The sequence below is a fragment of the Theropithecus gelada genome, chromosome 17 (genome assembly GCF_003255815.1).
Source record: "Theropithecus gelada isolate Dixy chromosome 17, Tgel_1.0, whole genome shotgun sequence".
Taxonomy (NCBI): domain Eukaryota; kingdom Metazoa; phylum Chordata; class Mammalia; order Primates; family Cercopithecidae; genus Theropithecus; species Theropithecus gelada.
The window spans coordinates 63837467-63851800 of NC_037685.1; the positions used below are offsets into that span (position 1 = coordinate 63837467).

General features: G+C 37.1%; 1 protein-coding gene across 1 annotated transcript in view; it reads left to right on the forward strand.

The window, feature by feature from the left end:
- The window catches only part of BRCA2 (BRCA2, DNA repair associated), an 86356-nt gene that overhangs the window by 2951 nt on the left and 69071 nt on the right, over window positions 1-14334 (forward strand). Inside the window, exons 3-9 of the mRNA XM_025363964.1 lie at window positions 934-1182; window positions 7185-7293; window positions 8207-8256; window positions 8348-8388; window positions 8605-8719; window positions 11544-11593; window positions 13021-13132. Of these exons, the coding sequence (XP_025219749.1) occupies window positions 934-1182; window positions 7185-7293; window positions 8207-8256; window positions 8348-8388; window positions 8605-8719; window positions 11544-11593; window positions 13021-13132 (726 nt within the window). The remainder of the gene's footprint in view (window positions 1-933; window positions 1183-7184; window positions 7294-8206; window positions 8257-8347; window positions 8389-8604; window positions 8720-11543; window positions 11594-13020; window positions 13133-14334) is intronic.

The window sequence follows — 14334 nt, forward strand, 5'->3', positions numbered from 1 at the left end:
CGGCTGTAACTCATGCAAATATGCCAGCAGTTTTATCTAGCATCATCTTTGCACTGTTGATACAAATGTCAACATCATGAAAAGGGGAAATGATTCCATAGTGTTATTATGAAAGTAGTTTGGAACTGTAATGGTAGAGGGTGGATAGCTCATAATACAAATTTGTCATTTCCCTTTAAGAGAGAATTCCCATGTTATGTGAGAGTCCACATGTGCCTCATACCCGTAGATTTGCCACATCTTGTGTACTCTTCAGAATTATTTGAATTTTATCTGTGGAATGTATTCTTTTTTTTTTTTCTTTTTTGAGACGGAGTGTTGCTCTGTTGCCCAGGCTGGAGTGCAGTGACGTGATCTCGGCTCAGTGCAAGCTCCGCCTCCCGGGTTCACGCCATTCTCCTGCCTCAGCCTCCCTAGTGGCTGGGACTACAGGCGCCTGCCACCACACCCGGCTAATTTTTTGTATTTTTAGTAAAGACGGAGTTTCAATGTGTTAGCAAGGTTGGTCTCGATCTTCTGACCTTGTGATCCGCCCACCTTGGCCTCCCAAAGTGTTGGAATTACAGGTGTGAGCCACCGCACCTGGCCGAATTTTATCTGTGGCATGTATTCTTAATGTGAATAGTTTTTAATTCCGAACCGTGAATAATAAGAAAATAAAATTTAATTAAATGAAAATAAAAACTAATATATAAGCTTTTAATAATATAGTTAAATGCCATCTTGTCACTTTTGTGAACTCTTGTTACACCTTTCTATAGATTCGCAAGAGAATGGATTAATGATCTTGTTTAATTAATATGCCTTAACGAAAGTAATCCATAGTCAAGATCTTAAGCATTTTTTTCCTTATTACGATCTTTAACTGTTCTGGGTCATAAATTTGTCTGTCACTGGTTAAAACTAAGGTGGGATTTTTTTTTCTTTTAATAGATTTAGGACCAATAAGTCTTAATTGGTTTGAAGAACTTTCTTCAGAAGCTGCGCCCTATAATTCTGAACCTGCAGAAGACTCTGAACATAAAAACAACAATTATGAACCAAACCTATTTAAAACTCCACAAAGGAAACCCTCTTATAATCAGCTGGCTTCAACTCCAATAATATTCAAAGAGCGAGAGCTGACTCTGCCACCGTACCAATCTCCTGTAAAAGAATTAGATACATTCAGATTAGACTTAGGTAAGTAATGCGATATGGTAGACTGGGGAGAACTATAGGAATTCAGGCAAACCTGTGTTAAAATCTTAGCTCATTGATTAGTTGTATCATGCTGGGCAAATCAATCTCTGGCCTCACTTTCCTCACTCGAAAAATGGAGACGATGACAATAATGTCTCATAGCTTTGGATTAAATTAAATAATGTAGGTACATAGTAAATGTTCTTTTTCATCCCTCCTTTGATAAGTTTGCTAACTGAGATTTGCTGAATTATGTCTTTCTTCTGTCAAAAACACCTAGGACTTGTTTTGCTGTTAATTAAACTATATTTCTTCAGGCTATCGGAGAGAACAGAGATTATTTTACCAATATACTGTAAGTATCATGATTTGAGAGGAGTTTCCCTGGCGTAGGTGCTGCATGTTTCTAAGCAATTATGTGATAAGATTATACATTCAGTCATTCAAATAATTATTACCTACTTGACATAAGTAATGAGCTTTCCCTTTTCTTCAGAGTATTAATCTGTAGTAAGGGGAACAAAGAGTACACAGATAAAGTATAGTGTAAGGTTGAATGTAGTATGTGCCAAGAGAAAAATATAAAAAAATATAATGATAGTTGAGAAGAAAAAGCAAATAGTATTGGGCAGAGTTAGGCAATTATTCCTTTGAGCTGAACCTTGAAGGATAGGTGAGATTAAGAAATTTGAAGATGTGGTAGAGTGATAATGTTCTAGGCAGAGGGAACAACATGAGGAAGAATATGTAGTTTGTTCAGGAAATAGCAAGTAATTCAGGTTGACTTTGGTTGTTTTGTGTCTGAAAGGGACCAATAAACAAGGCAAAAAGGCAGACTAAAGACAGGCATTGAATGCCAAGCTAAAGAAATTGAATTTATTTGGTTGGTTGTTGAGCAGAGAAATCACATGCAAATTTGATCATGCTACTTATTGTGTCAAACCTTTGATCACCTCCCTTTGTCCTTATAGCAAAATCTAAACTTGATATGACTTTCAAGTTCCTTTGTGATCAGGCCCCTGATTTACACTCTTGGCTCAGCTTGCCATATTCATCCCCTCACCTATCTTCATTTACCACTCATTCCTACTGAATTTCTTTTCATTTTCAAAACCACCATGCTCTCTGGCTCTTTATACATACTGTTACCTCTACCCACAACTTACCTTCTTCTTCCCTATTTTTTTGTCTAGCTAATTTGCGTGCTCATCTTTCCGATTTTGGCTTATTTCTGCTTCTGAGAAATACTTCCTGTCTGCTCTCATTGAGCTTCTAGTGAAGGAGACATACATAAGCAATGCTTTGAAAGAAATTCATGGCAATAGGGAGTGCATATACAAAGAGAATATAGGTAATGGGCAAATATTTTCATGTATGTTATTGGATACCAAGTATACATAGGATTCAGTAAACATTTGCAGAGTACTGGTATTATTTGCTTTAGAAAGCCTAATGATCAAACAGCAGTCTTTGGAGATAACATTTTTCAAAATGTCATGCCTGTGCCATTAGAATCTTCTAGAGTGCTCGTTGAAAGGGCAGATTCCAGGCCCCACTCTGAATCTCTTGATTTATGATTTCTGGAAATGATGCCTATGAATCTACATTTTAAACTACCTGAATGATCCCTATAGAAAAGAAAGGCTGGAGTTAGGCAGATCAGTTAGGGGATGTGTAATGGTCTAGGTGATAGAGACAAGTGTCTGAATTACAGTAATAACAGTGAACGTAGATGTGGGAGATAAAACTATAGGACTCGGCCGGGCGCGGTGGCTCACGCCTGTAATCCCAGCACTTTGGGAGGCCGAGGCGGGCAGATCACGAGGTCAGGAGATCAAGACCATCCTGGCTAACAGGATGAAACCCTGACTCTACTAAAAATACAAAAAATTAGCCAGGTGTGGTGGTGGGCACCTGTAGTCCCAGCTACTCGGGAGGCTGAGGCAGGAGAATGACGTGAACCCAGGAGGCGGAGCTTGCAGTGAGCCGAGATCACGCCACTGCACTCCAGCCTGGGTGACAGAGCGAGACTCCATCTCAAAAAAACAAAAAACAAAAAACTGTAGGACTCGACAGTAGTCTAGATATGGAGGATTCAAAAAAAGGAACAAATGACAGGGCAAAGCATAGTTAGAACACAGTAGTAACAGTCATAGAAATGGATAAGGGAGTCATCCATTCAGCAAATACTTACTGCTTACTTGTGCCTGGCAACCTGCTCGGCATTAAGGATACAAATGTGAATAAGATGTCCTTTGACCTCTAAGTACTCAGTCTTGTAAGCATGTCTTGTAAACACATCTAAGTACTCAGTCTTGTAAGCACATCTTGGTTGCCTCCATAACAATAAATATACTAGTGTGATATAAGAGCATGTACTAAGTGCATGAAAAGTGAACAGCCGTCTCTCTAGTTGGTCAGAAAAAGCTCCATGAAGCAGTTTTTGCTGAATCTTGAAAGATATACCTAAGGTCAGATGGCTAAGTTTTTAATTATAACCTGCTAGAATTGATCTATAACCAAGGAAGGATAGTAAGGAATTAATAAGGCCACTCTCAACTCCCTGCAAAGGAGTTAACTTTTTGAAGTCTATAATACATAAATCTGCTGACTAGTCTCTTGAGACCTTTTGCTTTTAAATTTACTTGAGATTCAGTATTGAAAAGTAAGAGTAATAGACTTAAACTGTGCTTTTCAACCGGCTTTGTTCAGTTCTGACATGTAATATATTATTTTTTTTTAAATTATTGCTGAAGTTCTATGAGGAATTGTGCTGTTTCTGCCTCTCAGCAGTCCTTCGTTTTGCATTAAATCATACGCATTTCTCTTACCATTCTTCAGCTTATTAATGAGATCTTCAGGTTATTTGTGAAATGTTTATTTGGTAATTAACTTTTTTTTACCTAGTTCATTTTTTTAACTTTTTTTTTTTTAATAGCAAGGTTTCTTTTCATTGTTGAACTAAAATGGATGTGTTATTATTAACTGAACTCCTTAGTTTACATTAGAGTTCACCCTTTGTATGGTTCTACGGATTTTGACAAACGTATAATGTCATATATCTACCATTATGGCATTATACCGAATAGTTTTGCTGCCCTAAAAATCTCTTGAGTTCCACTTGCTCACCCATCCTTCCTCCTGAGCCCCTGGCAGCCACTGATCTTTTTACTGTCTGTGTAGTTTTGCCTTTTCCAGAATGTCATGTAGTTGCAATCATACAGAATATAGCATTTTCAGACTGGCTTCTTTCACTTAGGAATATGCTGAGACCGGCTCCATTGTAGAGACCCTAACTCAGCGGTGCTAGAGGAATTAAAGACACACACACAGAAATAGAGCAGTGTGGAGTGGGAAATCAGGGGTCTCAGCAGCCTTCAGAGCTGAGAGCCTGAACACAGATTTACCTACACATTTATTGACAGCAAGCTAGTGATAAGCATTGTTTCTATAGATTATAGATTAACTAAAAGTATTCCTTGGGGGAAATAAAGGGATGGGCCGAAGTAAAGGGATGGGTCTGGCTAGTTATCTGCAGCAGGAGCATGTCCTTAAGGCACAGATCTTTCATGCTATTGTCTGTGGTTTAAGAATGCCTTTAGCAGTTTTCCGCCCTGGGCGGGCCAGGTGTTCCTTGCCCTCATTCCAGTAAATGCACAACCTTCCAGCGTAGGTGTCATGGCCATCAGGAACATGTCACAGTGCTGCAGAGATTTTGTTTATGGCCAGTTTTGGGGCCAGTTTATGGCCAGATTTGGGGGCCTGTTCCCAACAGCAATATGTGTTTAAGTTCTTCCATGTCTTTTAATGATTTCATGCTGAATAATACTCCATCATATTGATGTACCACAGCTTGTTTATCCATTCATCTATTGAAGGACATCTTGGCTGCTTCCAAATTTTGGCAATTATGAATAATGCTGGTATAAACATTCACAAACAGGTTTTTGTGTGAACATATTTTCACCTCATTTTGGTTCACACCAAAGAGCACGACTGTGGGATCATATAGTAAGAGTATGTTTAGTTTTATGAGAAACTACAAGCTGTCTTCCAAAGTAGCTGTTCCATTTTGTATTCCCACCAGCAGTGAATGAGAGTTCTTGTTGCTCACATCCTCACCAACATTTGGTGTGTCAGTGTTTTGAATTCTAGCCATTCTAATAAGTGTGTAGTGGTATCTCATTTTTTTTATTTTTTAAAATCAATTTCCTTTCAAGAATTAGCTACTTTTTAGTATCTTTAATTAAAAATCTCATTAGAGAAGGACGTGGGATATTTTGTTGAAGTGGGGTTTTTAAATTATACATTTGCTTTATTAATGATTATGTCTAGTCCATGTTAACTTGAAAAATGAGAATATAATGAGACATTTATGCTGCTACAAATAGTTTTATATTTGGTCTTCGTGTTATTTTAGTAACATTGATAGAGCTTATTTTTCTCAAAAGCTAAGTTAGAGATTATAGGACCAACCAAAGCAACTATTTTCTAAGAGTAATAATAAGTGCCTCAGGTGCCAAATTTGCAGTTACCTTCAACTATTGGAAGCGTATGAGTACTTAATGCCCTGGAGAGTCAAATATAATGTACTTTAATACAGAAAATAGAAATATTGAAAAACTGTAAATTGGATTTCACCTATAGCTTTAGAAACTCTGAACATTATTTTCTTAGAAAATAGATGTGTTCAATAAGAATAGAAATTATTACTGTCTGCAACTCACTTTGTCTAATTATATCCAATTTATTCTTCCAGTCAATATTTCAGGAGTAACTAACATATCAGACATTTTTTAGTTGCTAGGGATACAGTGATAAATGACAAAATCTCTGCCTCAGATTGCTCACAGCCTGATGGGGGGAAAAGAACAGTGTATGATAAACTCTTCAGGGAACACGTAGGAGGGGCAAACACATAATCTTACCTTAGGGATCACTAAAGCTTTCTGGAGGAGGTAGTTTCTAAATGGAAGCCTGAAAGAGTTGTTCCAGGTCAAGAGAAACAAAGAAGGGGAAACAGCTTGTACAAAGTCCTAGAGATTAAAGAAAGCATTCTTTCAGGATATGCACATGGTTGGGTATGGATAAAAAGACTGTAAAAGAATGGCATCATGAAAATTAAGTAAATTGTCATATAAATATATGTATTTCTTATGTACCTACAAAAATTAAAAATGAAGAAAATAAGTAAATTGTGAAAGGCCTTGATACTATGGAGTTTAACTCGATCTTGAAAAGTAAGATCTTGAAAGGTTTTTTAGCAGAAATGATATGGTCAGATCTGGTACATTGGTAGGCTTTCAGTAAATGTCTTTTCCCTTATTCCTTTTTTCTCTTTCTTTCTTTTTTTGTTTAAAGAGATGAGATGTTGCTTTCTTCCCAGGCTGGAATACAGTGGCATGAACCATAGCTCAAGCTCCTGGGTTCAGTGTTGAACTCCTACTTCAAGCAATCCTCCCACCTCAGTCTCTGAAAGCCCTGGGAAGATGATGATGATGATGATGATGATTATTATTTTGAGACAGAGTCTTCCTCTGTCATCCAGGCTGGAGTGCAGTGGCGCTATCTCGGCTCACTGCAAGCTCCACCTCCCGGGTTCATGCCATTCTCCTGCCTCAGCCTCCCAAGTAGCTGGGACTACAGGTGCCCACCACCACGCCTGGCTAATTTTTTTGTATTTTTAGTGAAGACGGGGTTTCACTGTGTTAGCCCAGATGGTCTCGATCTCCTGACCTCATGATCCACCTGTCTCAGCCTCCCAAAGTGCTGGGATTACAGGCGTGAGCCACTGCGCCCGGCCAGCCCTGGGGTTATAAACCACTGTGCTTGGGACATTCTTTTTGGGAGTTAATCAGCAAACGGAAAAACCTCTTCTGACAACTCCCTACACATTCTTCTTCCCAGTATAGATAAGACTTTTTGTTTTTAAACACTTCCAAAGAATGAAAATTTATAATCCAGAGTATATACATTCTCACTGAATTATTGTACTGTTTCAGGAAGGAATGTTCCCAGTAGTAGACATAAAAGTCTTCGCACAGTGAAAGCTGAAATGCATCAAGCAGATGATGTGACCGGTCCACTTCTAAATTCCTGTCTTAGTGAAAGGTATGATGAAGCGATTATATTAAAATATTTAAATGTAACATTTCCCTACGTATATTTGTTTTATGAAGATGAATCTGATTTTTATGCTAATATTTTGGCTAAGAGCCTGGTGGAAGATCTTATATTTTAAAATAATCTTTTAGGTTGAGTCTTTTAATAGAATAATTTTTATGTTAGAAACATGCAAGTTGTTCTTGTGATGTTGAGTTGGCTGGTTTTCTGTATATTCTGTGATTTTTTTTAAGTAACATAACAGTTGTGAAAAGCAGTAAGTCCGTCCTTGAATTATCAATTTAAAATAAATTGTGTACTTTTCATCTTTGGAGAGAATATGATTTACTTTACAATTTTTTTTTTTTTTTTTTTTTTTGAGACAGAGTCTGTCTCTGTCACCCAGGCTGGAGTACAGTGGTGCAATCTCTGCTCACTGCAAGCTCTGCCTCCCGAGTTCACGTCATTCTCCTGCCTCAGCCTCCCAAGTAGCTGGGACCACAGGCGCCTGCCACCACACTTGGCTAATTTTTTGTGTTTTTAGTAGAGATGGGGTTTCACCATGTTAGCCAGGATGGTCTCAATCTCCTGACCTCGTGATCCACCCACCTTGGCCTCTGAAAGTGCTGGGATTACAGGCGTGAGCCACTGTGCCCGGCCTACTTTACCAAAGTTTTGAGTTTAAAATATACAGTTTCCAGCAGCTGAAATTTGTGAGTATATATATGTTGGCATTTTAAACATCACTTGGTGATTATTTAATGCTTCATGAGAGATTTACTTTTTAAAAAGTAATATAAAATATCTAAAAGTACTATTCCAACAATTTATATGAATGAGAATCTTCTTTTAAAAATAAGATAAACTAGTTTTTGCCAGTTTTTTTAAAATAACCTAAGGAATTTGCTTTGTTTTATTTTAGTCCTGTTGTTCTACAGTGTACGCATGTAACACCACAAAGAAATAAGTCAGGTATGATTAAAAACAATGCTTTTTATTCTTAGAATACTAAGAAATGTTAATAAAATTAAAACTTAACAATTTTCCCCTTTTTTACCCCCAGTGGTATGTGGGAGTTTGTTTCATACACCAAAGTTTGTGAAGGTAAATATTCTACCTGGTTTATTTTTATGACTTAGTAATTGAGAATTTGACAATAGCGTTTTACCTTTCCCCTGAGATTTACAAATCTGTACCTAGCATTCTTCCTCATATAGGCATTCAGTAAACAATAAGTGAAATAAAAAGTGAATGAAAAAATAATATCCTTAATGATCAGGGCATTTCTGTAAAAAAATAAATTCTTTTATTTCCTCCCAGGGTCGTCAGACTCCAAAACATATTTCTGAAAGTCTGGGAGCTGAGGTGGATCCTGATATGTCTTGGTCAAGTTCTTTAGCTACACCACCCACCCTTAGTTCTACTGTGCTCATAGGTAATAATAGCAAATGTATATTTACAAGAAAGAGCAGAGGAGGTTGATAATTGTCATCTCTAATACTTCTGTTTAAAAGAAAATATGAAAAGAAAATATTAGATAATGTCTTTGATAATTGTGTTAGTAGTTGACAATAATTTTATTCTATTAAGTGTAGATTGGGATAAATACAAATACATTAAGTGGTAGTCTGTCCACCGGGGTCAAGCATTATGTTTTAGTACGATGTGATTAATGTAGAATAGCTTACAAATATTCCTTTACTGGCCCATACAAGCATTTAAGAGGCAGTATTTGGTGTGACTGATTTTTTTTTTTTTTTTACAGATGATTGTGGTAATTAGGGCATTAAAGCAGCATTAAATAAGCTTTTGTTTTCTCTACTTAAATGTGTTCTAAAGTCTGTATTGCCAGTAGTACTGAGTTGAGGTCTTAAATTCCACAAGTGTAAATTACACAACTATGTGATAAACTGCAATATTTAATTTATCCATTCATTGAACTGTAAACTATTTGCAGTCTCACCATAGTGTCTGTTACTAGGATCTAGAAATATTTCCTATTGTAGGCTGGTTGCAGTGGCTCACGCCTGTGATACCAACACTTTGGGAGGCTGAGAAGGGCAGATCACATGAAGCCAGGAGTTTGAGACCAGCCTGTACAACGTGGTGAAACCCTGTCTCTATTAAAAATACAAAAATTAGCCAGGCGTGGTAGAACACACCCGTAATCCCAGCTACTTGGGGGCTGAGGCAAGAGAATTGCTTGAACCCGGGAGGCAGAGGTTGCAGTGAGCTGAGATTGTGCCACTGCACTCCAGCCTGGGTGACGGGGAGGCTGAGACAGGAGGATCACGAGGTCAGGTGATCGAGACCATCCTGGCTAACATGGTGAAACCCCATCTCTACTAAAAATAGAAAAAATTAGCTGGGCGTGGTAGCAGACACCTGTAGTCCCAGCTACCGAGGAGGCTGAGGCAGGAGGATGGTGTGAACCCAGGAGGCGAATCTTGTAGTGATCTGAGATCACGCCATTGCACTCCAGCCTGTGCGACAGTGCAAGACTCCATCTCAAAAAAAAAACAAACTTCCTGTTATAAAACTACTTATTGTGCGACAGAGCGAGACTCCGTCTCAAAAAAAAAAAAAATACTTCCTGTTATAAAACTACTTAAAAATCTCAGAGTAGCTGAGATTTGGCTAATCATGACTTAGTATTTGAAAAAGTTGTGACTTTTTTTTTTTTAAATTGAGACAAGGTTCTTCTCTGTTGCCCAGGCTGGAGTGCAGTGGCATAGTCGCAGTTCACTGCAGCCTCAACCTCCCAGGCGCAATTAATCTTTCTACCTCTTAGCCTTCCAAGTATCTGGGACTACAGGTACCATGCCACCAGTGTACTACCAGTCCTGGCTAAATTTTTGTATTTTTTGTAAAGGTGGGCCCTGCCATGTTGCCCACACTTGTCTCAAATTCCTGAGCTCAAGCAGCCACCACACCCACCTGTGACCATTCTTTTTTATTTTTATGAGATAATAAACATATAAGTTTAAATAAATATCTGTAAATAAATATGATTATAGTACAAACAAGTATTCGGAAGTTCATCTAAACAAACGCATCACAGTTTATAGGCAAAGGATGAAAGATTGAATAATGGAAAAAAAGTAAGTATTCATTAACATTCTTTTTCTTTTTTTTTTTTGTTTTGAGGCAGAGTCTCGCTCTGTTGCTCAAGCTGGAGTTCAGTGGTGCCACTGGGATTACAGGCACCCACCACCACACCCAACTAATTTTTGTATTTTTAGTGGAGAGGGAGTTTCACCGGGTTGGCCAGTGTGGTCTCAAACTCCTGACCTCAAGTGATCTGCCCGTCTTAGCCACATTTTTTTTTCTAAGAAGATACTGGGCCAGATCATTGTTTCTCAATTTGCAGATTATGACCTATTAATAGTTGTGAAACTTATTTTGTGAGTCATATCTGCTCTTGTTAAATGTAATGAAAATCTGAGTACATCACGTAGTTAGGGTTTAGAAAATAAAAAATACAGTATACCTAGTTAAATTTAGACTTCAGATTAACAGCGAATAATTTTGAGACATACTTAACACTAAAAAATTCTTCGTTGTTTATCTGAAATTCAAATTTAATGAGGTGTCTTGTATTTTATCCAGAAGTCCTACACACAGTAAAGTTTGTTTTGTAAAACGTTTTTACTTGACCGTTGTGTGCCCATGTATGTGTGCAGTCATAAAGTGTGTGTGTGTGTGTGTGTGTGTGTATGTATAACTAGGTTGTACTCAAAGCCCGAGCTTAATTTATTCCCAAACCAGTATTATATTTTGTTTATTCTAGCAAAATAACATTCTATTTTGATTCGTCTTTAGCTGGGAGTAAACCCTATTCTGTTGCTTAGATGAAATAATATGGATAAAATCGTTTTGAAAAGACGTGTTTAACATACAGTATGCCTTTAGGCTGTAATATTATCTAAATGAATGCTAAAGTCTCCAAGCTTTAGCTTTTAAGTCATAACCTCACAACATCATCTGATTTTCCAATTCATTGTGGACAGTATTACCATAAAGTAATGATCACTAAGCCATATCTTACCACCTTGTGAGTAGTACGAAGGAAGGAAGTATAGTTTATTCACTGTGTTGACTGACCTTTCTAGTTACTATACTTGAGTACTTGAATCAATTCATTTTGTTTCAAATGTGTCATGTAATCAAATAGTAGATGTGCTTTTTGATGTCTGACAAAAAATGAGTTTTTGCATTCTAGTGATAATATACAATACACATAAATTTTTGTCTTGCAGTCAGAAATGAGGAAGCATCTGAAACTCTATTTCCTCATGATACTACTGCTGTAAGTAAATGTGACAAATTGATTAGACTGTTGAAACTGCTAACAATTTTGGAATGCCTTGTTAAATTATTTATCTTAACATTTTTAATTTCCTAATCTGTAATTTATCTAAGCCTTTGAGAAAGTCTCTAAACCTGATGCTATATGTGATTTTACCTTTCTGTGAAACTCTGCTGTCTCTGTTTAAGTTGCATATATACAATATATACAGTAGTCCCGTCTTATTCATGGGGTATACATTCCAGTATCCCCCAGTGAATGCCTGAAACCTTAGATAGTACCGAACCCTGTACGTATATTAAAAATATGTGTAGTATTTATGTATATATACCTATAATCTTTTTTTCTATAAGCACGTACCCTGTGATAAAGTTTAATTCATAAATTAGGCACAGTAAGAGATTAACAAGAACTAATAATAAAATAGAACAATTATAACAAAATACCGTAATAAAAGTTATGTGAATGTTTTGTCTCTCTGTCTCAAAATACCTTATTGTTCTGTACTCGTGTGGCAGCAGCTTCATCAGCAGATGAATATAAAAATAAAAATTTTTATATTTTTCAGTCCAAACCTATTCTTGAATCTGTGTAACATTCCCTTACTTGCAGTAAATGGCTTGGTATCATTTGTTTCAGGAGATCCCTTGCCGAAGTTTTCGTATAGGCTCTATGCTTTCTGGCATAATGTGTAGCTGTCAATCAAAACAATCTGTTCATGTTTTCTACCCACAAATGTAATACCTTTTTTATTTCTATGGTGCACTGTGTGGCCATAACTTTTGCAGTTTGAGCTGTGACAGGAAAACCAGCTCATATGTCTTCCTCCTTTACAATCTCACAGATAGATTTGTTCTTACTATAGATTTTGCAGTACATTTTTTCTTTCCTTACGTCGAGAACTTTCACTGTTTCAATTAAAGGAAGCACTTTATGGCTTCTTTCTGGCATATTTGAATTGCCAGCATCATTACACTTGTGCTTTGGGGCCATTGTTAAGTAAAATAAGGGTGACTTGAACACAAGCACTGTGGTACCACAATAGCCGATCTGATAACCAAGACTACTAAGTGACTAACAGGTGAGTCCCATAGACAGCCTGGATACTATCGCTGGACAAAGGGATGATTCATGTCCCAAGTGGGATGGAGCAAGATGGTGCAAGTTTTTTTTCTCCATTTCCATTTTCCTTTCCTAAGATTTCCACATCGTAATGGTGCAAGATTTCATCACACTACTCAGGATGGCACACAATTTAAAACTTATTAATTGCTTGCTTCTGGAATTTTCCATTAAAAATTTTTGGACCTAGGTTGATTGCAGGTAACTGAAATCACCAAAAGTGAAACCATGGATAAGGGGGGACTACTACTATATTTGCATTGAGAGTTTTTATACTAGTGATTTTTAAACTATACTTTTTGCAGAATGTGAAAAGCTATTTTTCTAACCATGGTAAAAGTCTGAAGAAAAATGATAGATGTATCCCTTCTGTGACAGACAGTGAAAACACAAATCAAAGAGAAGCTACAAGTCATAGTAAGTCCTCTGTTTAGTTGAACTACAGTTTTTTGTTGTTGTTTTGGGTTTTTTTTTGAGATGGAGCCTTGCGCTGTCACCCATAATCTCAGTTTACTGCAACCTCTGCCTCCCGTGCTTAGGCGATTCTCCTGCCTCAGCTTCCCAAGTAGCTGGGATTACAAGCATGCACTACCACGCCCGACTACTTTTTGTATTTTTAGTAGAGATGACATTTCACCATGTTGGCCAAGCTGGTCTCAAATGGGCATAAGCCACCGTGCCCAGCTTGAACTACTGTTTTTAATTGGCACCTTTGAAGGATCTCTCCTCTTTTCTTAAAGAGAAAATACATTACTTTTCCTTTCTTGACTACTGAAGTAGTGTTTTATCTTAAAGTATTGAGAGTAGAAACTAACTTGATGTGCCTGTGATCCCAGCTACTCAGGTGGCTGAGGTGGGAGGATCGCTTAAGCCCAGGGGGTCAAGGTTGCAGTGAGCTGTGTTTGTGCCACTGCACTCCCACCTGGGCGACAGAGTGAGACCCTGTCTCAGTGGAAAAAAAGAGAAACTAATTTGATTTCCATGACGGTATTTAAATACCGTATAAGATAGTACTGTTCAATATGTGGTTGTGACACAAAAACAAAGCCTATTGAAAATTTTCAGAGACAGTAAGATATATAATTAACAAAATCTGAGCTTTTTTTTCTAATTAGAAAGTAAATGTGGTTTAGATATACCATAGTTTACCTAATCAGGTCATGGATTATTGCACTTTTCTTAGTATGTGTGTATGTTTGTATAACTGTAGGATTTGATATCTGTTTTTGCCTGTGATATCATGTATGTATGTATATGCATATGTAAAGTCAGATTTACCCTTATACGGCCACAAAATTGATTTGGAACATCTGTTTTGATAGGTCTTAGAATATTTAATTGTATATATGGTAAGATTAGGTGAGTTTTAATTGTGTAGAACTGCTAAAGAAAGATTTTTAGGGATTGTTGTATGAATAAAAGGCTTTAGGTTCATTGGAATCAGGGGAATCAGGCTTTACTAGGAGAACAGGAGAAGGGGTGACTAGCCAAAAAATAAAATGCCAAGTACTCACAATAACCCTTTAAATACTGACATGTAATATTTAGTATATTCTACATATACTTTTTCTATGAGAAAGGTTATGAGAATAATGTAAATTATATGGCTTATAAAATGT